We start from the raw sequence: 25042 nt of genomic DNA on the forward strand, positions 1-25042 counted from the left end.
GGCATTAGCCTCTTGTTCAACCGATTACAAATGCTTTGAACTTCGTCTAAATTAAGGTGGCTCGATACAGTTTCTCGAAATTTTTTGGTGCACATTTTAAAGAGGGATACTAAGCATCTAAATACTTCACTAGAAGGATAAAAGTTAATATACTTTGCCGGAAACGTATCTAGAGCGGAAATCTTTTCAGAACTTTTGCCTGGCACCCGTTACCATGGCAACAGAGATGTTTCAAAATGGCCGCCAAACAGGGTTTAATCGTGTTTATATTGCAAACAAGTTCGGTGACCCTCAATTTTTTTGCATTAAACTTTTACGCTACAGCAGCTTTATTTATGAAAAAAAGTTTTAAAAAAATTCTTTCGTGGGGAATTTTTTTAATAAGCCAAAATAACGTTTTTGTAAATAGAAAAAAATCCCCATGCCCATGACAGATTTTTTTTAAAACTTTTTTATAGATAAAGCATCTAAACGTTCAATGCAAAAAAAATAGGGTCACCGAACTCGTTTGTGATATAAACACGATTAAACCTTGTTCGGCAGCTATTTTGAAACGTCTCTGTTTCCATGGTAACGGGTGCCAAGCACAAGTTCCGAAAAGATTTCCGTTCTAAATACGTTTCCTGTAAAGTATATTGACTTTTAGTCTTCTTGTGAAATATTTAGATATACCGCTTAATATCACATTAAAATGTGCATCTAATAATTCGAATAAGTAAAGATTTGGTAAAACATTTGACAATAAAAATCTGCGATAAAACATTATAAAACATGTCACGACGTTTCGACGTTTCCAGAACGTCATTATCAAGTGAAAAATACAATTATGAAATAGAGTATATGCAGGGTGTATAAAAAAAAACGCAACCACTTAATATTCATGAATATCCTCTTTGTTCTACAACACAAAAGACGTTTGGCCCCTGGAATGCGAGAAAGCTTGTAATCATATTCTAGCGGCACAATCGACGGTAAACAAAGTCGGGTGCGTAAACCAACGAGCTGAATTGAAAGTATTTAACGAGTAAAATTTTATTTACAATTTATTTTACAAGGTCGACAGTTAGCATTCAAGTTATCATGCACGACAATAAAAACTCGTTGTTCGGTTGTTAGCTGCACCATTATTAGTTTAGCTGATTTGACCATTAGCAGTTGAACTGTACGATTAGAAGGCATAAAACAATATGAATTTTAGAATCTTAAGTAGTTGCGTTTTTTTTGATACACCCTGTATAGTGAAGAGATGAATAAATTATTGAAAGTTAAACAAAGAGTTTGGCCCTAATGGAGTCGCTCTGAGTGTTTAAATTAGGTCTTATTGTTCTTATGTACAGCATCTCATAAACGAGACAATCCCATTTCGTGCTACACTTCTTAAGCCTGGTTTCCATATAACGCCGACCTGTCGCCGACATGCCGCAGACTCGAGTTAGCGCAAATTCCGGGCATATACATATGGAAACACGTTGTCGGTTCGTTCTCGGCGACATCTGCGACTAATTTGTAGTCGCCGACTCGAGTCGGGAAAGTCGGGACGGGTTCAACTTTTTTAATAGCCGGGGACTACTCGCAGACTTGTCGCAGTGAATTTTCGATATGGAAACACCAATCTGCGATGCCTGCGCCTTATTTTTCCCATGCCAATTTTCAAAATGGCGGTAGAGAAAGCAAATTCAGTCTCAATCGAAATATTAATGGAAATAATACAAAATTACAAAGCTATTTACAATAACGCTTTTAAGGGCTATAAAGATCAGCAAAAGAAGAAAAATGCGTGGGCAGCAGTGGCAGATGAATTGAAAATTCCTGTTTCCGAAGCCCAGTCAAGGTACAATTCCATCCAAACGATGTTTTCTAAGTATTTATAGAGCATCAAAGCAGTCCGTTCGGAATCAGGACGAAAAGACATCGAACTCAAGGAAGAGTATGAGTATCTGAGGTGGTTAATTGTTCATATCAAGCATCGTGAAACGACAAGCACTTATTGCCGCCATTTTTAAAACTCCCGCCCGCAGGCTAGTCGGCGACATAGTTTGCTTTCACCGACTCAATGTGCCGACTCGAGCCCGCGGCATGTCGGCGACAGGTCGGCGTTATATGGAAACCAGGCTTTAAGCGTTCTAAACTGGCTCTCATTGAGTAAATCAATGTTCCCATGGGCATCTCTCAGATGGCGACCAATAGCAGAATATCGATGTTCAGCGATGCGTTGAAACAGATGGCGCGTCGTATATCCGACGTAATTTGAATCACACAAATCACATTTAAAACAGTAAACTTGATTTACTCAATGAGAGCCAGTTTAGAACGCTTAAGAAGTGTAGCACGAAATGGGATTGTCTCGTTTATGAGATGCTGTACATAAGAACAATAAGACCTAATTTAAACACTCAGAGCGACTCCATTAGGGCCAAACTCTTTGTTTAACTTTCAATAATTTATTCATCTCTTCACTATATATACTCTATTTCATAATTGTATTTTTCACTTGATAATGACGTTCTGGAAACGTCGAAATGTCGTGACATGTTTTATAATGTTTTATCGCAGATTTTTATTGTCACATCTAATAATTTTGAGAAATTGTATCGAACCACCTTAGCCGTATTAGTCGTCGTAATATAACGTAATAAACGACACTAATTGCTTTTTTATTCTTTAATTGCCAAGGGCATTTTTCTTTGGAGACATCTCCCCAAAGGACCATCCAAGTACTTACGTGCAATTGATATATTTCTTATACAAGTACTACGTTGAATATTGTCGTGAAACACCCTTGATAGTCAATACATGTGGCTGGGTGAAAGGTGAAGTAAAACATTGCAACACATGCAGCATTCTTTTCTGACATTGAAGTTTGTTTGTTATTGACTTTCAATATTATTGTCTTCTTGCTCCGTAACAAATGTATTGCCAGTGCTGTTTCACGTAACATGATTTCATGAAACGTTCTACTTATATTGTCATTAACACCTCTTCTGCAAAGTGAATGCAACTCGTGAGACCTGCATGGTGCGAAAACGAGGCTTGTCAATTTACTGAGCGCCGATTTGTTACAAAATTCGTCCTCTTAACATGCCTCTTAACTCAAAACAATGGTTTGCAAGTGCTGCCGTTAATGAAATAAGCGAAAATATGCTACCAAACACTCCCTAAAAGATAAAATACGATTATATGAACTAGACATCTGATGTTTTTAATGTGCTCAAATCGGCCATGGATATAGTGATGAAATACGAATAATTTTAAAGGGACGGGTTAATAGATCGTTTAGCGTTGTAATAATTTACGTGGTGTTCCTATGAACGTGGTGTATACCTATGCGTACGTCATTGTTGTTCGTCATGCAAAATTATAGAATTATATTCTGTTTGTGTTTTAGGAATGGGTGTTCGGATATTGTTGGATATAATCCGTATTGTTCAGCCAAGTCATGTTGTACAAATTAATTTCGACTCTCAGCCAGCTAAGAACTTTCCAGTCCTTAATAAAGAATTTTTATCCTCAGTAAAAGGTTGGAGTTATCTTTGTCCCGATGAAAGGTTAGTTCAACGCTTTATTATATTCATTTTGAAATCAATAGTGTTTCTTGCAATCTGATTGGTTAAAAATAGTCTGATTAACTCCCAAATCGCACTATTTTTGAGCATTAATCACATCATTTTGTAGCCAATAAGATTGAAGCTCTGCACGACAATTACCAACCAGATTTAGAATTTCAGTGTAACTATCCAATCAAAATTCCAGGGGCACAAAATTTTACTATTTTTTTTTCAAATGCCCCGCAAAATTTCTTGACCAGACTTCTTTACTTACCTGTTACACCGTTTACGGTTCTTTCAGCCAACAAATCGTTTTGAATTTGTTTTAATTTTTTGTATGATTTCAAAATTAATATAATAAAGTGGAAATTGCACTTCGTGTCGTGCAATTTTGGTGTGAAATCAAACTTGTGATTACAAATCACACTTCTGCTTCCCGATCGTGCGACTTTGTAATCACGCGTTTGATTTTACACCAAATTGCACTCCACTCAATGCAATTACCATTATTGATAATCATATAGCGTACTGGTTAAGATACTTCATTCGGCGCTTGGTGTATTTTGTTACTAACAGCACGCTTTAACTCAAATGTAACTTAAATTTTTTTTGTAGTGACTCCTGGGCATGTAATCCTTATATTCAACAAATGGATGCATTCAAAGAAGACTTAGAAACTTCAGGGTAAGTTTTAACGGTAAACTATCACAGGATATAATCTTGGAATATAATCAGTCAATGTTCTTGATTATACAGCTAGCAGATAATAATTAAATCTTCCAAACACTAACATAAAAGCATTCAAATTAATTTATAATTTATGACTATTCCAATGTACAGTGTTTGCACATTGGTAATTTTTTTGTACATTTCTCTTTCAGGTCAGGTTTAAAACCAAGCGACCTCCGATCTTTGTCTCTCTTATCCTATTTTATACCTCAGACGAGCATTACAAGCGTTACTACATCCGTTCAAGAATATATTTTGAGGCATTCTAACGTGTATTCAAGATCTTTGGATGGTCTCACGATTTTAAGTGTGTATGATGATGTAAGTAATTGTTTCTATCATAAAATGAATGATAAAATCCGTAGCAATGTATATATATCGCGTCACGGGCAGGAGCATGCACAAATGCATTTCTTCTTAGGGAAGGGGGTTTGGGATCGTTCAAAAAGGTCACCAAAATTGGCTATGAATTTTTTTATATTGTGTGGATGTGGGTCAACTGCTGGACATTTTCTGTAACGATTTGCAACGATAGGATCCTGTAGGTTTTACAACTATAAATAGAAAGATAAAATTTTCACAGAAATATCAAAAGTATAATTCATTACTATTTTTATTGTTATATTGTTATAACAGTGAAATTATTGATCTATTTAAACTCACCCCATTCTGATGGGTACTATAATCCCTATTTGTCAAATTGTTTAGATATTTAAATTGAGTGGAAAGTTATATTGTGTATCGTCGAAAAAAGTTAAAATAGTGTCTGAAACATTTTCTAAAAAATCTATAGCTTCTTCCTACATACTTTGCTGGACAAAAAAAAACACTTATCTCTTAAGAATAATGTAATTTTGGTGGATTTCACATCTTTCTCCCCCCTCTCCCTTAAAGTTAGAGAAGATACAGCTAAGTTTACATTTGCTTTACTATCAGGTAAAATTCTCTTTGCAAATATTTAACAAGTTTGTTTAAAATTACTCAAAGTCCATGTCTATTTTTCATGCATTCCAAAAAACGTATATATGTACGTAAAAACGAAGTGCTGTATATGAACGCACAAATAATTCGAAAATTTCTGAATAGATCTGCCCTGATGAACTGCTCCATTCTATCAACGGTAGTGTGGTCGGTCTTGTCAGAACCGATGTAAATGTGGTAAGTTATATCAGGTAATTTTACACACCCAAGTTTGCACAGATACATGTGTGTATTAAATACACTATTATAGGCACTCAAACCTCAAGGATTGACTGGTTTACTGGTAAACCGAATCTTTTGTCAACTGTTATAGTTGTTTATTGTTTTGGGACAATTTTTCTATGAAAATTGGAGCATAACTGTTCTCGAAATCTTATGAGGTTTTCTTTTAATTTTACTGTTAGCGGTTTGCTGTGAACGTCAATCATTGTTTTACTTACCCTAAGTTTGAAGGGTGAGCTATAATGTATTATTGCATCTCAATTAAACAACTGTGCGACTTCATGTTTCACTCGCGTAATGTACTCGTTTTAATGGCCACTTTTGAAGCTTATGTATTTAGGGAACCGTCTCTATACCGGGAGGTGTATAATCCACCGTAAGAAGGAGCTTTTTTCATTTTTTTCAGACAGAATCAACTGAAGTAAGCGATGATAATTTTCTTTTTAATAAGATGCAGTTTGGACAATATCTAGGGTTAGGTGAGTTGGTTTCGTAGAACTGGATTTTTTTTACGTTTTCTTTTTTATCGTGCAAACTATTTTACATGCAGGTATAGTTCGAAATATCGACGTGGAGAAGCAGATTGTGTATATCATCACACCTGAACCCATTGAAGTTTTAAATAAAGTTCAAGTTCTGGTGAAGGGAAGTCTTGAGATTCTTGACTGTCTATATAAGGTAAATGTCATAGGAGGCCAATCGATTTCTTTGCTGGAAACAAAGAAAACAAAGGTCATTATAATACCAATAATCTGGCTAATTTATTCCTTAAAAACAATCCGGTTTGTTTATAGTGCAGGAATAGGAATACGAATTAAAAGAGTTTTGTCCAAATCTCTATCTATGACAGTCCGCCTAATCAGTTTCGTCTTATATCGAAAGCGAGAAAAGGCTCCAGCAAAGAATAAGTTCTTTTATATTACGCCGAGTAGCAAAAATCTACTCAGTACCCTGTACTCCATATCGTCAAAGTGGTCTTTATATACATAATTACAGTGTCTGGAAACGCGCTGGGCATTTTGGCTTATTGATTGCATGTTTGTCGAGGGTAGAATGTCTGTCTCACAAGAATTAAGCTTTGTTGGCCGATTTCTTGATTATGCTAAGAGCCTAAGAAGTAAAGTTTTTTTAGTGTGAAAGGCTATAATGTAGATGAGAAAAAGGACAAAAGGTTTTAGCTACATGCGTTTTGTGACAATATTGTACGGGGTGTATATGTAGAAAGCGTCCTTGTATTATTTGGGTGTAAAAGAGAATGATAAGCATAAAAATTTGCATGAAAATTTATTATTAAAGTAAAAATTTGCTAATAAAACCTACTTATTTTCTCACCTCAAGAAACAAGACACGTACGGGAAAAGACCTTATGTAACATCAGAGTTTTCCTACAGCCACAGAGGATCGGGACAAAAAAGAATTCGATATAATTTGTTGAGACAAAAATCACCACATTCACCAAGCGCTAACAGTCCAAAGACCTAGGAACTAACACGAGCTTGCAGACAGTATTTTAAAACAATTTGTACACGTTTGTATAACGCATTCTAATAAAGTTTCCACCGCATTTTCGTGATAATTATAAGAAAATGGTACCAGTTATTCATTTACTATTGCTAATTGTAATGCCTAAAGCTAATCGCGCATGCGCGTTGCGAGAATAGTTTTTGACATTGGCTCTGCATCATTTATCGAATGTGAAATGTCAAGGTGACGTACAGAAAAACTGTGTATAGTGTAATGTGGTTCGAAAGCAATTACGGTTTTAGGATAAGGTGCTCCTTTCTTCCCCAAATAATTATATTATTAATATTATTTTTATTTATATTTTGAAAAAATCTTTGAAATTTGTTATTTCACTAACATATTTGTGAAGGAATTATCGAATTTTTCTAATAATTATAGAATTAGAACAAACTTATGTTATTGTTATTTCTGAACGCATTTTAATGCTTAAAATATACCATCCTTCCGGCATGGAAAATTGACGAATTCACGTTTAATCAAGCCTGTTTCAGACGTCGAACTTTTCATGTGCCGAACCTAATGTGACGGGTCTTTGTTTAAGTTCATTTGCGTTCAATCCGGCACTTGAAACAGAATGTTCCATGTTTGAAACGGGCCTTAGTATTCGTAATGAATTAGTGCATGTAATCATGCGATGACAAGTACAATTCGGCATTATAGTACGAATGATGTTTGAAAATTTTGGCAAAATTAGTAACATATTCAAACATCATGAGTATACTATTAAACCCTAATTGTACGGGAAATATTGCATGATTAATTTGTTTATGATCAGCATGACAAAATTATAAAATGCGTTTCGTTTGAAGCGCTCCCTCGAGATCTTTTAAGACATAATTATTTTCAATGCATTCATGATAGTTTGTTGTACAAATACACGCTCCTGCTGCACATTTATCATATATGGTAGTATTTTCGTTCACCTTCTAATTGGCCTTTTTTCTTCCTGTTTGGCTTGTATCCAAATAAATTTTTGCCATTTTGTCTATTTTTGCAGAAGAATTTATGAATAACTGCGCTTTTGACCAATCAGCATCCAGTAATTTCAGCTCTATTTACATTGCGCACAACTTTAGGTACGGTAAAAAATGGTAAGGATGAAATTGGTTAGTAAAGTTTTACCCATACCAATTTTATCTGTTTGCACTATGTTCAATTTTTAGTTTTGGTATACGAATAAAATTGAGAATGATGAGATTTGGAATACCTTCAAATTTTATCAGTACCAAAACTAAAACTGTGTGTAGCTTAAATGGGGCTTTCATCGTGCTAATAATAAAATATGTTGAAAAAAAATCCACAGGATTCCATTATAACACTTAACTTAAATATAACACTTAGGTGCTATGCAATTCGCCCTGCGACTTGTAATGCAAATCTAAACGCTTGAGACATCTAAAGTTGGCAATACAACATTATTTTTATTACGCTGACTTATCTTAACATTTCGAGCACTCTTTACAAATTAACATTCCTCAGAATTACAAACAGTCCTTTATGAATTCAGAGAAAAGCTTTTGTCATTCTCTCACTACCAATTTTCCACATGCATGACATACTGCCAAGGTTGTGTGTATAAAATTGTTTGTCGGAGTAAGGACAAAAAAGACGACAAACATTGTTTGTCTGACAGCAATGTGCTATTATATAAAAAAGTTACAGGAAAGTGACTCTTTAAGTCAATATAAACTATATTATACTTGTTATATTATTTGCTGCATTATGGAATTCTTGTTATATCATGTTATATTATGGAATTAAAGGTGCATAGCTTCGCGATATCTGTCGCATTCCGCACAAAGCCTGCATGGTTTTCATATGTCATAATTGGTCATAATTCCTTGTTAGTGTGAAATTCGACTTAAAAACTAAATTACAACAATTTGCGAATTATGTAATATAATTATGGAAACCAGTCTTAACTGAAAATACCATTTATACGTTTTTTGGTGCTATTATCAACTAATGGAACACGTTATTTGGAGATGCATTCCTTCGTGCATGTGCGTTGTTGCAATCAGACAATAAACTAGCGGAAGCCAAAATGATTTCGTTTCATTTGCTTACCTAACATTTTCTTGAATAAAGCGAGAACGTCAGAATATTCAGGATCGAGAACGTCAGAAGTATCTGTTGTAATGTCTAGATAGTGGAATAGTGGTGTAGACAAATTTTATCAAATGTGTTTTTGAAATTAAAATCTCTTCTTTTAATTTTGTTCTAAACAATATATTCATTATAGTACACTTTTTGTACCCCTGGTCGAAACTAAAGGCTCAAAAATTAAAAAATGCATCGTGAGCCACTCACTGGAAATTATTTTCAATTGTCCTATTCCAGGATGGATGCAACCTCGTTCCCATGGCCTTTTGGGACTATATAGGGAGGGTTGGGGGGAGGAGAGAAGAGGAAAGGCCCTGGGATCGGCCGTTCAAAATACCCACATGTCGTGAGTATTTTGAATAAGCATAAATTAACAGATCAAGGTAAAATGCCCTGGGAACGAGGTTGTTCGAATCTTGTTTTCTGCCATTTACCGCACCCTTTGAACGCACCTTATTTATTTGCTCGGTTCAGAATAATTAGAAATATTCCGCATACGCATTGTACATAAATTAGGATAAATCATTTAACCAATCAGAAGTCAGAAACGGCGATCCCAGGGCCTTTTATACAAACCCAGCCGAATCAAGGTAAAATGACATGGAAATTACTTTCCACGCAACACAACACCGCGGAAAAAAGTCTATATGCAAGCGTCAACTCTTTCTCTGCCTGTAATTGGCACCGAAAAGTTGTTCCGAACGTTTCCAAAGGCTCAAAATGGCGGGAAAAAACGTGACTTCAGTCTTCGAGTTCATTCTGTGTGTTCAGAGCCATATTTCGAGCGCATAAATAAATATTGCATTCTATTAGCATTCTACAATTTTCGAAAGTTTACTCCCAATATTTCGCCAGATGCGAGAAATTTTTGTCTTCTTCGAAACATATTTTGGAGCCACCCCGTTGAAAACAAGAATTGTATTTCGTTCGACGCTTTATATGCATGGCCAGAAATGCAGGGGTTGGTTGTATCAAGCCCGTTTAGCTATAACGGTGGATGACCTTATACAAAGATATTGTTTACAACTCCATAATATTTAGTGTATTCATGCAGTAACCCCTCGCCAATTCCAAACAACCAATTTGACAAATTCCTGGGCGAGCGAAGTCTAAGCTTATATTATAACATGACTCAAATAAGTCGATAACGGATTTACTAATATTATTCGGAATTAAATGTATAGCCAAAATGTCAAATATGGTCATAAAACTGAAGTTAACATCACCCGTTTTTCTGCTGCTTAGAAATTTATTAGTCTATATGCCCCAGTTACAATTTATGGACTCTTACAGTTTATTAATGAGTAATACTAATGTTATGGTTAAAAATTCAACCTTCAAAACGTCAAAACAGTACAAAATCATCAGAGTTCAGGGACTAAACGTCAAATGTTATTCTTTGAATGTGCGAATATTTGCATTCGACTTTAAAAGCTTTGAATTGACCTTTTTTAAATCAAACTTCAAATTTCAACTTTACAAAGTTAACCCTTTTCAAGGTACAGTACTGTCCAGAAATAACTTAACAAAAAAGCGGTTAACCTAGGTCAAACATCGGTCCGATCACGGTTGAACCGAGGACAGATCTAGGTCCAACCCCGGTGAGATGGAGGTTAAACCTCGGCCTAACCCGATTTGGTTATTGTGTTGTCCTTCTTAGCCGTTCATAACGTTTTGTTCGCCACTGCGAAGGTATTTTTTCACTTGCGGTGTCTGCGGTTTCTATCAGGCGACCGCAACCGAACCGCAGTGTTAGGTTATTTCTGGACAGTACTGTAAAGCAATGGTGTGATAGCTTTTCGGAGTCTGTTTTATCCTTGCAAAACAATATATCAAGCTCAGTATATAGTCTATGAATAAACTAATACAGCAAATACGGAATAGACAAAATAGACACACCTGCATGTTTAAAAGACTTGGTAGCTTATATAGATTATATATCATTCTCCTTTAATCGACCAGTCTTAATTGCGAAACTATGATTATGAGTTTGCAAATGAGATTATAATGTCGTCTATCACATAACACATTCAAATCTATAGTGAAATACATTTGAGAATATTAAAGTTGTGTTTACCCCGAAAGAGTGACTATCTCGTGTGAGTGTAGTTTGGCAGTCATGTGATTGAGGTTTCTCAACGCTTGCGATTTTTCTTTTTGTCATCCTGTGGTTGATGTTTCTTTCTAAATATTTTGGTCATAATCATCGGTTTTGACTCAGGATTTGATGCACCATGTGAATTAACTGTGGTGACAGTAACAGACCTTGGTTCCTGAAAAGTGAAAATATTTCACTGTAGCTCCGACTATATACAAATTATTAGTATTATCATAGCTATAACTATGCATAATAAATATTTGGAAGGTTTTTATTATGGATATTATTATCCATGCTATAATTGCTATAATTATATGCTATAATTTCCATTTCCATACTATATATACTACGGAAACATGCAGTATGGGTGCAGCATATTTCCATAGTATGGATTTTGAAAAAATATTCCGGTGATGCACGCACGTAAAAGCATGGGCAAAAGCTAGCCTCCTCCACAGGCATCTCTTATGTATTAAATTCTATTAGGTTATTAGGCATGGGTAAAGGGTTAGCTGTCTCTGAAAGGCGAGGGAAAGATTTTTTTTCTCGTTCCGACCGACAGCTAGCTCAAGCCAAATATGCATATTTTTAATACATAAGAAATGCCTGCGGAGGAGGCTAGTCAAAGCATGTTTCTCGTGGTAGGTCCGACAACAAAAGTTCATCTGTATACTCTATATATAATTTCATCACTTTCAATTTTTATTTTTTTTCTTATAACAATTTCATTTGGATCAGTCTCGATGAAATAATAACATTATGCTAATAAACCCCGATGCTGTATTTTTTCTATATGCTATATAACCACCAGAGGCGGTGGAACACATGTTATAACACACATTTACTTCTGATGGGGCTATGGTAGCCATAGCTCACCCTGTTCAGCCGAGCCCCTGATAGCCACAGCATTCCTTATATCTTATTACCCAAATTCATTCTCCTACGAACTACTGTGATTCTTACAGAGTACGCATGTTAAATATAGACCTAAACTCTAAGAACCGCCTTACTTAAGCCGCGCTTAAGTGGCCTGGACCAGGTCTATACAGTGAACTCAAATAAAACTGGAACGCTCACTCTATGACTTTCCCTCATTGATGAGTGAAGCCAAGATGGCGGATCATGATGCCTTTCTTGTAGGTATGATCCAGGCCTCTGGCGCGGAAACTTCAAAGGAAAAATCAGAATTCCCGACAAAATTTCCGCGTGGAGGCCTGAATCATACCTACAAGAAAGGCTTCATGATCCGCCATCTTGGCTTCAAACTTCCGGCAGAGTGAGCGTTCCAGTTTTATTTCAGTTCACTGGGTCTATAGGACAAGTCTGGGTAATATGTGCCACGTTCGCACTGTCTTCCTTGTTGCTGACATCGGATTGCCAAAGTAATTGACAAAATACTTGAAAAAAGACCCAAAACATGCCGAAAAGTGGTAATACTATATGTATCCTATACAAATCATACTATTAAGTTCAAAATTTGTCAGGAATAAGTAAAGCCTGTTCACATTACCAAAATCTTGCCCCAGGTCAGGTCCAGGCCGGGTCCAGGCCACCTGCTGTTGGCCTGGATTTTGTGGCCTAGACCAGGTCTAGGCCGGATAAACAACCTGGTCCAGGCCAGGTCAAAGCACGTAGTGTAAACGCGGCTATTGTTACTTACACAAAAACTGAAGCGACGATAAACATATTTCATATAATTGCCATCATACCTTTGGTGCACAACATATGCCAACACAAGCATAGATTACACCGATGAATGAAGTAATTTCCAAAATCAAATAGATAAATGTGGAGGCAGCTGTGACATTTCTCACCGTTCTCAGATCAGAACAACTAATGTCATCTATATGGGGGAGAAAGTTTAATTATATCTGTGGGGGGGGGGGGGCGTTAAGTTCGATCATTTCTGATCATCACAAGAGCGACCTGCATGTGAGTGGGTTGCATGCTTCCAGCATTGGCGAATACTAATCTCCTTTAAAATCTTAGAGAAACCCACGTACATTTCCCAATCTATTACTAGAACGCAGCGTGAACCCTGAATATTTCTGGAATTTTGAAATAAATCTGAAATTTCCTATGCACACAGTAATTGTAGCGAAAACAGATGTGCGGTAACGTACAGAATGTATCTTTATCCGTTCTATACGTTACCGCTTCTGTTTTCTTAAACTTAACATTTTGAGTAAAGCACACAGAAACTTACAGTCCGTAAGATCTGCAGCAACCCCGCAAGGACAGTGATCGGGTAAAACTGGACCAACAACCAGCGAACTCGAGCAAGTATTCAGAAATGTCCAAAATATGGCGGAAATTATTATTCCAGCGGCTGCGATGAACAGGCCAATGACTTGAAAAACAAGAGCAAATCCAAGCTAAAATCAATTACACAGCGATCATTATAAGGTCGCTCTATATAAGGAGTCAACAAATTAAGGCCCACACACACTGAGCGCGATTCGCTAACACGACGCGAATTTTTCATTTTCATAATTAAATAAATTCTACTCAGAAAGAACATTTTGAGAGATTTTGCGAACCAGACCAGTCAAAATGTACTATGAATCGGTAATTACCGAGAATATCACGACATTGTCAAAGTTAGTAGCTTCGCGTTTGCGGATCGCATCGTCGACCGGTGTGCGCCGGCCTTTAGACCTTTTGAATAATTACGTTAAAACTTCATTGTTTTCAACTTAAAGTATTGGAGATAAATTTTTCTCATTTCTAAACTTTGAACAATCTATTCCATTTTAGGCGAAACCTTCAATAGGCCTTTCTTATAATGATGTCGAACGCGGAGCAAGCCCAGCCCCCCCCCCCTGCTTCCGACGCCCCTGAAATAAACTAAGTTGCGAATAGACAAATATATTTGTGATCTACATCATTTCTCTGATGATGGTCCGGGCTCACGAGCCAAAAGCTTAGAAAAATTGAACTTATTACAAGGCGCGTATAGATCAGAAGTTTTTTTGTCTATTTTCAAACACCATGCAAAACTTTAACAGACACAAATGGTTGTGATCCTAGCTGTAAATGGAGTATTTTCCCAAATCCAAGACATCGTTACCCGCCCGTTAATTTTCTTTAAAAAAGTTAATAGACGTTTGCCGAACAATCATCATTCATCGAAGTTGTATGTTTTTTGGCGTCAAAACTTACGACTCTGGATTCTTTAAAAACTCCCGCAGTAAGACAAATCACGCCTAAAGCGATGAACTACAGTAAAGAAACAAAACAATGATTTTAGAGGCGATACGAAGGTGATACGAATATGGGGTGGGACTAGTTGTCAATATAGAATTCAATTTATCGACTAAAACAGTTACTTATAATATCTCTTAAAATATACCTTATTTTAATGTTTTTAAGAGAGTAATTGCTTCTGACTTGGGAAGCTTTGCCCGGTTATTACAACAGGCAGCCCGGTCAATGCGGGCATCGCGTACTATCTTATGACTGTTATTTAGTAAGAATTTAAAAAATTATAACCATTTGCAATTTTTTGTGTGTATTACACTTATTCGGTGTTCGTTGGAAATTTAGAGGATGTATAAGACTTATCAGAACAATCTTGTAACAAGTCTGATAATGCCATCGGACTTGCTATAAGTTGTTAACAGCTTGTCCCAAACTTGTTACAACAAATTGGAGCAAGCAGCGCGGACAAATCTTGTTGCAAGCTTGTGAACAGACTTGTAACAACTCTGCTGCAGACTTGTTACAACTTGTGCGTTTTTACGCGTGAATAATTCACAAATTTTTGGGTTTGATGTTTTGGAAGCAAAACCTTCATCACACTAGGTCTAGGTCAAACGTCGCACTTCCAATGCTCCTAACTTAAAACAATAGAAAACAAGGCATTATTATCTATACCTTTTTCAGTATCTTTGCGCATGAGAAGTACGACGTTTGACTCTCGTATAAAAGACTAGTTAACTTTTAACTGTTGTTAACATTTTGGCCAACCAGAGTCGTGAAATAGGATTAAACTATACAATATGTAGTTTAAGAGTTTTATACAACCAGCCCCAGGTGTCTACAGAGTATCTCAAAAAAAGCGGGCCTATTGTTAGAATTTGAATGGCATAGCACTTTAAGTGCTCTAGTGTGTCCCTGAAAAACAGTTATCTGCCTTGAACTTCGACGTGGTCCCCTTCTCTTCTTCTTCGTTTCTGCCTAGCACTAATTTGTTATTCGTGCGCTTTATAAATTTCAACGTCTTAATGAGTCGTTTTGCACATCTTTGCGTTCAGCTTATAGTGTTAGGCGGCGAAAAATTTCAGGGACACTATGGAACACTTATAGTGCTATGCCATTCAAATTCTAACAAAAGGTGAATTCAATAGCGTCTGCATTATTTGAGACACCCTGTATAATAACTACAAATAATCATACATTTATTATTAATCTTCATGGAAGCTTCCTATATAGTTCTGGGAGGATATTAGCCAGCTACATGAAAACCTTTCTAAAACGCGTGTGGTATGTGATACCACTGCATTCTCTTGAATGGTTCGCTAGCAAAATATTTGTATATTTTCCTTAAAATTATAACAGCATATACAGGGTGTATAAAAAAAACTGCAAACACCATGATTTGTATGCACTTTAGAATTTCAATGACTGTGCAACTAATTACTATACGTTTCCAAAAAATATACGAAATATACAAAATACGTTTCCAAGGGTTATCATGTTTACTAACCAATGGTTATCGTGTTTAACCATTGTGTTTCGCGTACCCTTGTGTTATGTGCTTAATTTTCCAATAAACACGACTTTAGACGGAGGTTGAGTTTGCGCGTAGAAGTAATTAGTTCAATTTGACTGTTCTCAATTCAAAAGGAAATATGCAGATTTTTGGCTAGTAAATAATTTCTATGCCGATTTTTCCCGAATGTAGCAACATTTTTTCTAGGCCAGTGCCCACGTTTGATCGAAGTTTACACCGATTCGTCACGTACTGCATGGCTAGCTTGCCAGGACGACCATTGACCGTGAGTTTGCAACATTTATACGATCACTCAAATCCCAAAATTATATTGTTTGATCAGTGCTATGAATGCGGCATGATTATACATGGCACATGACTTGAAACATATTTACACAAACAATATAAAATTATAGCCAATTCAATTAAGCAGTTTTTTGGGAGCGAAAAACGTAAACTCGTGATAACAACAATGCTTATGCGGAGATAGGTGCAAGTCTTTAATAATCAAAGAAAAATGATACCCAAAATATACGTTTGGGCTAACGATGTGTTTCGAATAATGTACAGTATAAAATATACCGTACATGATAATTATTAAATGCTTTAAACGAATATATTGTTTACATTATGAAACACTATTAAATGATTTATGGCTAAACGAATTAATAAATGGTCTATATATGTATAAAAGATCACAATTTATTGAATAATGACATCTAGCCAGCTACGTCTGCATGATCTCACTTAGTGTCATTGTGTATTTGTGTGATATGACAATGTACGACAACAAACACAGGAAGATATATAAAATACAATTGTATTTATATGTTTATTCAACTTACATATGCTGCCCATAATCCAATAGTTGCTCCCACGGGGCCTGTCAATTTGCTCTTTGCTACAGCCCCACATGCTACACCAGCACAACCAAATATCAGTTGAACGACACCAAGATGAATACACGATCTAGCTATGCGCTTTGATAACGCCATGCTGTGTGGATTCAACAGGAAAATGCCGAATGCTGCTTGACGTACCGAGATGGTATCAGATTTCGATAAATAAATGTGTAATAGAAATGATATATTTAACGCGTTGTATATCTTTATTAATAAAAATAAAAAGACAAAGAATCTTCGTTATGTTGTTTACAATAAGAATCTTAGGCCCTATATTGTTATATGACGAATATTATGTGTCTACCATGTAACTTCCGTTTACCATGAAAGGATAACAATTCTAGAACAAAGACAAAGTGCTTTTAGCAAATGCGTTCTTACGTTATGGTCTTATCATTGTGACATTGTTTTTGCTAGAAAATTATTGAGATTTGTTTTGTATATTGTCAAGACGTATACACAAGTGAATTGACGAACTTTACATCCTACTTGCACTGTTCCTTTTTAATTTCATTACTATTTTTTGAATGTTTGAATTCAAAATGATTGAATTGATTATTTGATTTCCTGTTTTCATTTCAGCGTCCTTAAAAATAGAAGCCGAAACTTCCTTCCTCAATACAAGCATAAACAATGTTTTCCAGGGTACTTTAAGGAATTTCGAGTGCATGGGGGACCAAAATGGGACCTCTACCTGGCGCAACGAAGTTTAAATGTTGATCATGGCCGAAGGTTTATAAGTTGAAATCAGTTGCCTGATTTCAAAATAATATACAATGTTTTCGCACTCTACAGGTGATATGATGAAGTACATTCAGGTTGGATTACACAAAGGTTGGCTTTTATCAACGTTTTTTTAAACAGGGGACTTCTAATAGGGCGGGGGGGGAGCCTTGGCCCCCAGTCTATATGTTAAATATAAATAAATACGAAAGCAAGGCTTATAGCTGTCATAATCCGTATGCCTCGGTGTTAGTTCGAAACTTCTGCTCAAGAATGCTCATCAATCACACTGAGATAATCATGCTTTCTCTATAGCTCATTGATAAGTATACAAATTAACTTAAAACAACAGTTTCGGCACATGAAAAACTCGACGTCTGAAACAGGCATAACAAACCCGGCAAAATAACAACTTGTGAGAGCATGCCCAGCTGGCGAACGTATGCATGACAACTTAATCATTAAAGGCCGGTATTCACTAACCGCACCTACGGCTAATTGTGCGTTGACGGCCGCTTGAAAGTAGACTACAATTTTGTCATACGTTTTCTAATCAGTAATCAAGCCAAACAAATTTAGTAATCGAAATATTCTTCAGTCTTTAGAGCAATTAGACCATTCTGAATTTACTCTTAAGAAAAAGTTGGCCAAATGAAACGATATATAGCTACAGCTTTATCTTTCTACACATGTCATGAGAATCAAACACTTTGCTTTGGTGTCCCAGCTGTTTCACAAACTGCAAAAGTTGCAATTCTGTGATGTTTAGTTATCTCCCGCAACTTAATAGTACTAGTCACTTCTTTTTAGACGACTTTTTAATTCAGTTATTCCGATCGCAAAAATTGATTTTGTTTTATCATGATTAATAATCTTCGGGTTTTCCCCAACGCAGCAAGATTACCTCATATTCATAGTACATATCCTGAATGACAAATCATCCAGCTTTCTAGCTTTATTAACCCTAGGGAAAAACAAATACTGTACGACTTGTAAGATACCACAAGAGTTACCTTTTTTCATTCTCGCAAATCTCGTAAAATGAAGCATATTGCCAGAGACCAGAAATAGGGAAATGCCCGGCAAAATAATTATGCATTCATTAAGTTGCCAGCAACAACACTTCGGGTCATCAGAATTCAGAAACTTTCCTATCATGGCTTATCGATATCGTTCTTCGCCTAGATATTCATCCAATCCATATTCTGAATTGACAACAGAGATTAAGGAAGAGTTCAAATCTATTGAGCTCGCCGCCAATTCGACTTTGGAAGACAAATTTAGATGGTGCGAGGAACTTCAGCAAATTGTTCAACGCGCTTTGCCCGGAAGTCGGCTCATCTTGGTCGGTTCGTCAACAAATCTATTCGGTTTTAAACACAGTGACTGCGATCTCACTGTGATAACCAGGGAAAGTTATGTTTCTGAAATGGGATGCCTGAGTAAAATTGAGGAAGCTTTAAAACCTTACCGAAGGCGGTATAAAGTGGAGGTATAATTGAAATAAATAGAATTTATATCTTGCTTCAACTTGCTCACGTTTGTGTGAAATGCAATATTTTGACCCCAATCTTACATTGTGGGCTTGCTTCAAGTGTAATCTGAAATTCTAGGGTAATAGTTTCAATCAAAAGACTTTCAAAGGACTGACATTTTACACCTCTTCCTCACCATCAGCGCACTGAAAGTCCATTGACAAACAAGATTTAGTTGGAAACTTCAAAACGTAATTGGCTAATTGCCAATGTAATGTTCCATATCATGCTTGCAGAAACTAGTAGATCATGATTCCTTTGAGTATTGAACTGTTTGGTTAACTTCCGGCGCCAATATTTGTGTACAATGCTGTGTATAGGATTTCGATTCCTTCATGATCTTATAATTGATACTACCACGGACTACAACTTGACGTGTACTTGACTTTGTACAATAAAGTAGCATTTTGCAATAAAGTGCGTTGAGCCCGTAAATTCAGCCTATTTTGCTCTAAATTTGACTGCTCGTCCCTATATGGTATGGTATTTAAAGCGAGGTATATAATTTCCTGGGCAGGCTGGGCTAGCTAGGCTTATACGTTTACACTATGAAATGACTCAACGAGTGGGTGTAGTCAATATTTCTACTGTTGGACACAGATACATATATTCATAATATTTCTAAGGTAACTATTTAGTAGGCTAATTGTATGATCAGAAAAACCAAAACCGTACAAAATAACGTCAAATTTATCAACCTCGTCCCCAGGGTTTTCTTCGTGGCGCGCCGAGGGAAAAGTGAGAAGACCCTGGTAAACACTGTGAAAATCTCCAAGTTGAGTGCATGCGTAATAGCGAATTTCCTTAAGTACTGACCGAAATGAATGCTGGCGGGTTTTCACATCACACCAGCGTTTATTTTGGTCAGTACTTAAAGGAAATTCGCTATTACGCTTTCACTCAATCTCCAAGAATCTTGGAGATTTTCACAGGGTTTAATTACCAGGGTCTTCCCCTTGGCGCGCTACGAGGAAGACCCTGGGGACGAGGTTGCAAATGTATTTTAAATATTTTATCTATTTTTTTCATTTTGAAGCGATGTTTTACATTAAGATTCAGATTTCGACTTTCAAAACCCCTTTTTGAAGTTAAAGCGATGATGTGATGCCCTACATTTCCGTGTCGAGTATGGCTTTGGCCATGCCAAGTTCTCGTATACACTAAACTGCCTGCGTTACAGCAAACGTGAAACGTGGAACTACCAAAATAGACACCTACCTGTTTAGGTTCGAGTTTCGCTGTTAAATCTTGGACTACATCGCTTTTTGTTTCGTAGTAACATTAATACTCAGGTGTAATTCCTAATCTCTAGTTGGTGGTTCCACCCCCCACGGCGTTTCGCGCCGACTCGTGAATGATATGATTATGAAGAGAGCGATGTAAAATCTCTCAGCGCCCTACGTTAACTCCACAGGGTTACGTAAAACATACTAACTCTCCTATGTTCCTTTAAAGCGAGTCAGTGAGAGTAAATGGGATGGTCTCAAAGGAAAATTCTATAGTTTTTAGCGAATAACTCCAGCATACAAGGCATACTTGCTTACAGGCAGGTATTCCACAAAATATTTATGCGTGCCTGTAAATTTTTTTAACAGTTTTCTAAAAGAAAATATTTTGAAATTGGGTATTTGAATTGTATGCACGTTGTAGTAACATGTACCTATGCTCTAAATTGGCCATATCTAAAGATCTAGGGCAAATTCTAAATCTTTCCATGCCCATGAAAGATGTTATTAATTCCTGAGAATTTCCCGCGCGCTACGGCGCTCAGCTTATAGCCACTGACCTATGTAAAAGCCTGTTATTGTGCCTATATTTAATGTTATTTAAAGCGCCTGGATACGAGGCTGGTTCACTGTAATAATAATTTTATTGGTTGAATATAAGATTTTTACTTCATTACTATGTTTACACCTTACATAAACGTTAAATAAATATAGTAAGAGCATGACTCAGCGCAATCGGAACGCCGTGTCTATGACGTGTGTCTATGGACTTGACCAATGTAACGTCACAGGATGCATTTGGTAAAAAACTAGTTTGAAACTCGGGTTAAATTTACTCCGCGAAAAATTTGGTTTAACTTTTTTTTTCGTCCCACCTGGCCATTTGGAATCACGAGTAACTCTTTCACTCGAAAAACTGCTTTTACTTTACAAATAGGCCTACTTTGATTTTTTTTAGTCAGTATACGGCGCAAAAGTGCCAATCCTGAAGATTCGAGATGACATATCTGATTATGAGGGTGACATCAGTATCAACCAAAAATGTGGGGTTCAGAGCACCTATCTACTCAAATGTTATGCTTTGATGGATCCACGTGTACGACCGCTGGCATTGATAATAAAAAGATGGGCGCAAAAAGCAGGCATTTGCGATGCGAGACAACACAAACTCTCTGGTAAAGTATAGCAGATTATTTTTAGACCTTATTGAAAAACTATATTATAAATATCGTTTCACGAGGCCTAGCTTTTTTGAGGTACGATGTGTAGGATATATGTATAGTATGAATTTGACGTATTAATAAATTAACGATATATGCTCCGAGGATTTGAAACGTCGGAAGTTAATAATTTATTATGTATTTCATTCTTTCGGGAAAAAACCTGCTTTCCGAAAATGCACGATTCAATGACTAAACATGTCATTAATGATTTTAAGACTGAACTAAGGTGTATACGTGGAAATAAGGAAAAATTTGTGTCAGAGGCGAATTGCTACCATTTGTGTTAGATACGTATGAAGTGTAAACCATTTCACGGCGTCACGTTTAGGCCCCACACACACCTGACGCGATTCACATACACACCGGCCCATACACACAGGATACGACGCGAATTTTCAGCTTTGAGAAGCAAATAAATTCAATCCTTGAAGAAAATTTTAAGAGATATACGCACCAGACAAGTTAAAATGCACTAGGATTTAACTATACGGATCTTGCACGTGTGAAGATGAAAGTTTTCTCTGTTAAATTACTAAATGACTGAATATCAAGACGTCGAAATTTTAGTTTTAAAACCTTAACACTTTACGTTTTCCAAAATTTTAAGGGGATATGGAAATAATAATTATTTCTGCTTTGTTGAAAAGGAAATTTATAGTTATGTCGAGTTCACGGCAACCAGGTATATAATCCATCGTAATTATCGCTACTCTGGTTTTAATAAATGAAAGTAATCACCACACAAAGATTAACTGTCACGACCCAACGTTTCGACACTCCGGTCTAGTGTCTTCATCAGGGGTGATCTGATGTTGAAACTCGGTACCTTATATTCTTTCAAAATGACGTCATCTATCGATGTAAATATTCTTTTGGCAAATAGCTTCCGTCATCCCTATTTAGGGCACAAAGACTCGCATTAATATGCCAGGCTTCCAAACAACGCCTTTGTCCATAACGATCATTAGTGATGATGACTTTTGAATCGTTCCACCAGTGAACTCTATATTATAAAGTTCACTGCGTTCCACCCAATGTTATGATTAGTTTGACACACATTTTGAACTGTCTAAGTTCGAAACGGCCTTTTGATGTTCTTTTAAACGTGTGTCGAACTGGCGTTTTGTTTGACCTAGATATTCTTTCTCGCAATCATTTTGAGAGTATATAAGGAACCGAGTTTCAACATCAGATCACCCCTGATGAAGACACTAGACCGGAGTGTCGAAACGTTGGGTCGTGAAAGTTAATCTTTGTGTGGTGATTACTTTCATTTATTAAAACCAGAGTAGTGATAATTACAATGGAGGAAGTTTATTCTTCTTATAGAACCTTTTTACAAAATTTGTTTATCTTCCTCACTTCGCAATATATTGGTGATCAAAAACATCCTATCGAGATACATCCGCCATCTTGTTTTATATTGAGATCTAATTACGTGACGTCAAAAGCCGGGTTGATGCTCAAAAAATAACTACATGTTTACACTTTAGTTTAGAACTCTATGAACAATAATATGATTTAAACGCTATAATTTGAGATACGTGCGATTGTGATACTATGAAACTATCACTTCACTGAATCGTTAACTTGAAGTTACAAAACGAATTTTCACCCAGGCTATGTCATGCATATCCGATCCAAAGAGATTACAAATAACACTAGAGGGGGCATCAAGGAGAAATTGGGGAGCGCACTAATCGGGGGCAATTTCAAGTTCCGGATGTTCACGATGTCCGAGGCCAAAATATGTCGTTTTAAACGAGTTTTTTCTATTCCTGTTTTTTCCATAAAGTATCATTTCAGGATGTCTAAGGTAGTAAAACCAGTTCAAAAAAGCACTGTTTTTCCTTAAAAAATCGGCAAAGCAACCTAAAAATCGAATATCATTTTTTTAATACAAATTTTAGTTGTTGCTTACGTGATTGCTAATTAAGGAGGCATTGATCTAGCCAATCAGCGTTTGGCTTAGCATCCGGAACTTGAATTTGCCCCCCATTATCGCGCTCCATTTTTCGACTGATGTTTTCGATACCAATGCCTCCTCCAGTGTCTCAATCTCATTTATAATCTCTATGATCCGACCAAGAATATGCATGTCCAAAATGGCGGATAGAAGACAATTTCATTCGAAAATATCTTGAGAAGTAATAAAGTTAACAAAAATACGTAAGCGAATTTTGTAAACATTCATGACGTTCTTTTAAAATAGACGAAGATAATTTTTAAACCAAAAAATTTTTGAAGCGATTCCTGTCATGCATAAGACATTCTATGGATGCAATTTATTTGCTTATTATGATTCTTTTTTTCAAATTCCTATGGTTCCTTGATTTTTGTACCGAATACATATTTAGTTTTGTAAAAAAGTAACGGTTAATCTATTTTTTCTATCATTGCTGCATGGTGACCTCACGCATGTGTAACCACTATACTAGACTACAAAGTATAGAAGCAATTTAACCACAATCTTTCTACCTGTTCCTTATTAGGATTTGCTGTGATCCTGCTTATTCTCCATTACCTCCAGAAAGGATGCACTGACCCTGTTATACCTTCCTTGCAAGCAACATTTCCCCGGTTTTTTGCTAGCAGTTCGTCAGTCCTTTCACTTGCTGAAAAGCTTTCAAACACGAAAAAAGATAGCGTCCCTTACGATGTGCGAAGTTATTCGTCACGAAATACCCAGACGTTAGGGGAGTTACTTGTTGGATTTTTCAAATTTTACTCAAATTTTTATTGGGAGAATGTCATCTCAATTCGCACTGGGGATTATATTCCATTAAGTAACTATAGTGAAGGCACATGGAGAAAACCTCAAATAAGAATAGAAGATCCTTATCAGCGTGGCAACGTTACTAAAGCAGTTTACCAGATCAGTGTTTCTTACATGATCAAGGAGGCTTTTGGGAAGGCTGCAAGGGAGTTAGAAAGAGATCCAAGTTTGACCGCGATCATGTGATCATTGTAAATGAAAAAGATGACAGATGTAGCTAATCAACTGTACGTAAAAAATCCATTGCTATTTTGAAGGTCGGTAGCGTTATTGGAAAAAAAAATGTGTTTAAAGAGGATTTTATCATGAAGTTTCTTTATAACCTTTTTCTGTGACAGTCGTTTATTGTTGATCATTGTGCTTTGTAAGCAAAATTATTTTACTCAATACAAGTAGTTTAGTCCTTTGAACACATTCAGCATAAAACGTTTGTAGAAAACGGACGGGGTGTTTTCACGAGTAAAACGTGCATTTGGAAGTCGTCTTAAAAGCTGCTCTACCTACGAATGTGTGTGACAGGAGATTTGAAGTTTATAACATTTAGAAATTAGAGTGAATTCTAAGTATGCTGGAATGATAATTGCAATTCAACTCGAATTGAGGTAGCTAAAAATGCTGGATTAGTGCCAGTCCATTTCTATTATTTTTGTCTTCACGGATAACGACCGCGCTGATAAAAACAACCCGCCATCTATAATTGCTCCGCGATCCATTCTAAATAAAGTACTAATATTAAAACAA

At 36.4% G+C, this 25042-nt stretch overlaps 3 protein-coding genes across 6 annotated transcripts in view; 2 read left to right on the forward strand and 1 right to left on the reverse strand.

Annotated features, from left to right (window-relative positions):
* The window catches only part of LOC114539376 (polynucleotide 5'-hydroxyl-kinase NOL9-like), a 13370-nt gene extending 5993 nt beyond the window's left edge, over positions 1–7377 (forward strand). For both annotated transcript variants that reach the window (XM_028560000.1, XM_028559999.1), the window contains 8 exons: positions 2674–2810; positions 3386–3545; positions 4161–4229; positions 4427–4595; positions 5361–5432; positions 5884–5956; positions 6028–6155; positions 6816–7377. In XM_028560000.1, coding sequence (XP_028415801.1) covers positions 2674–2810; positions 3386–3545; positions 4161–4229; positions 4427–4595; positions 5361–5432; positions 5884–5956; positions 6028–6155; positions 6816–6959 — 952 coding nt within the window. In that variant the 3' untranslated portion in view covers positions 6960–7377. The remainder of the gene's footprint in view (positions 1–2673; positions 2811–3385; positions 3546–4160; positions 4230–4426; positions 4596–5360; positions 5433–5883; positions 5957–6027; positions 6156–6815) is intronic.
* A 1681-nt stretch (positions 7378–9058) lies between these two features.
* LOC114539379 lies at positions 9059–17071 on the reverse strand. Of its 3 annotated transcripts, XR_003688873.1 has the most exons (6): positions 16762–17070; positions 14365–14421; positions 13409–13577; positions 12912–13045; positions 11182–11377; positions 9059–9143 (listed from the first exon to the last, which is right to left on the reverse strand). XR_003688873.1 is itself a non-coding variant. In XM_028560005.1 (5 exons), exons 1-5 carry the CDS (start codon positions 16909–16911, stop codon positions 11240–11242), a joined length of 648 nt encoding a protein of 215 aa, XP_028415806.1. In that variant the 5' UTR covers positions 16912–17070; the 3' UTR covers positions 10748–11239. The 3 variants fall into 3 exon arrangements, 1 of the variants encoding a protein (XP_028415806.1); XR_003688874.1 differs by lacking the exon at positions 9059–9143 and having other exon boundaries at positions 10748–11377; positions 13409–13552; positions 16762–17071; XM_028560005.1 differs by lacking the exon at positions 9059–9143 and having other exon boundaries at positions 10748–11377.
* A 1479-nt stretch (positions 17072–18550) lies between these two features.
* Positions 18551–24577, forward strand: LOC114539378 (poly(A) RNA polymerase GLD2-A-like). The gene is made up of 3 exons (XM_028560004.1): positions 18551–19033; positions 21261–21477; positions 24018–24577. The coding sequence occupies exons 1-3, from the start codon at positions 18617–18619 to the stop codon at positions 24485–24487; spliced, it is 1104 nt and encodes a 367-aa protein (XP_028415805.1). The 5' UTR covers positions 18551–18616; the 3' UTR covers positions 24488–24577.
* The last annotated feature ends 465 nt before the right edge of the window (positions 24578–25042 follow it).

This window comes from Dendronephthya gigantea, unplaced genomic scaffold (genome assembly GCF_004324835.1).
Source record: "Dendronephthya gigantea isolate DGI-Jeju-01 unplaced genomic scaffold, DenGig_1.0 000201F, whole genome shotgun sequence".
In the NCBI taxonomy this organism is placed as follows: Eukaryota; Metazoa; Cnidaria; class Anthozoa; order Malacalcyonacea; family Nephtheidae; genus Dendronephthya; species Dendronephthya gigantea.

What these genes read in the sequence shown, in the direction of transcription:
- LOC114539379 (XM_028560005.1), bottom strand. Translation starts at nt 16,911, where the DNA reads ATGGCGTTATCAAAGCGCATAGCTAGATCGTGTATTCATCTTGGTGTC. An exon ending in TTTTTAAAGAATCCAGAGTC is followed by an intron (nt 13,578 to 14,364) that starts GTAAGTTTTGAC and finishes AATTGATTTTAG; the next exon opens with CTTGGATTTGCTCTTGTTTT. An exon ending in GCATATGTTGTGCACCAAAG is followed by an intron (nt 11,378 to 12,911) that starts GTATGATGGCAA and finishes TTCACTTTTCAG; the next exon opens with GAACCAAGGTCTGTTACTGT.
- LOC114539378 (XM_028560004.1), top strand. Translation starts at nt 18,617, where the DNA reads ATGCCCGGCAAAATAATTATGCATTCATTAAGTTGCCAGCAACAACAC. An exon ending in GAAGGCGGTATAAAGTGGAG is followed by an intron (nt 19,034 to 21,260) that starts GTATAATTGAAA and finishes GATTTTTTTTAG; the next exon opens with TCAGTATACGGCGCAAAAGT. An exon ending in GAGACAACACAAACTCTCTG is followed by an intron (nt 21,478 to 24,017) that starts GTAAAGTATAGC and finishes GTTCCTTATTAG; the next exon opens with GATTTGCTGTGATCCTGCTT.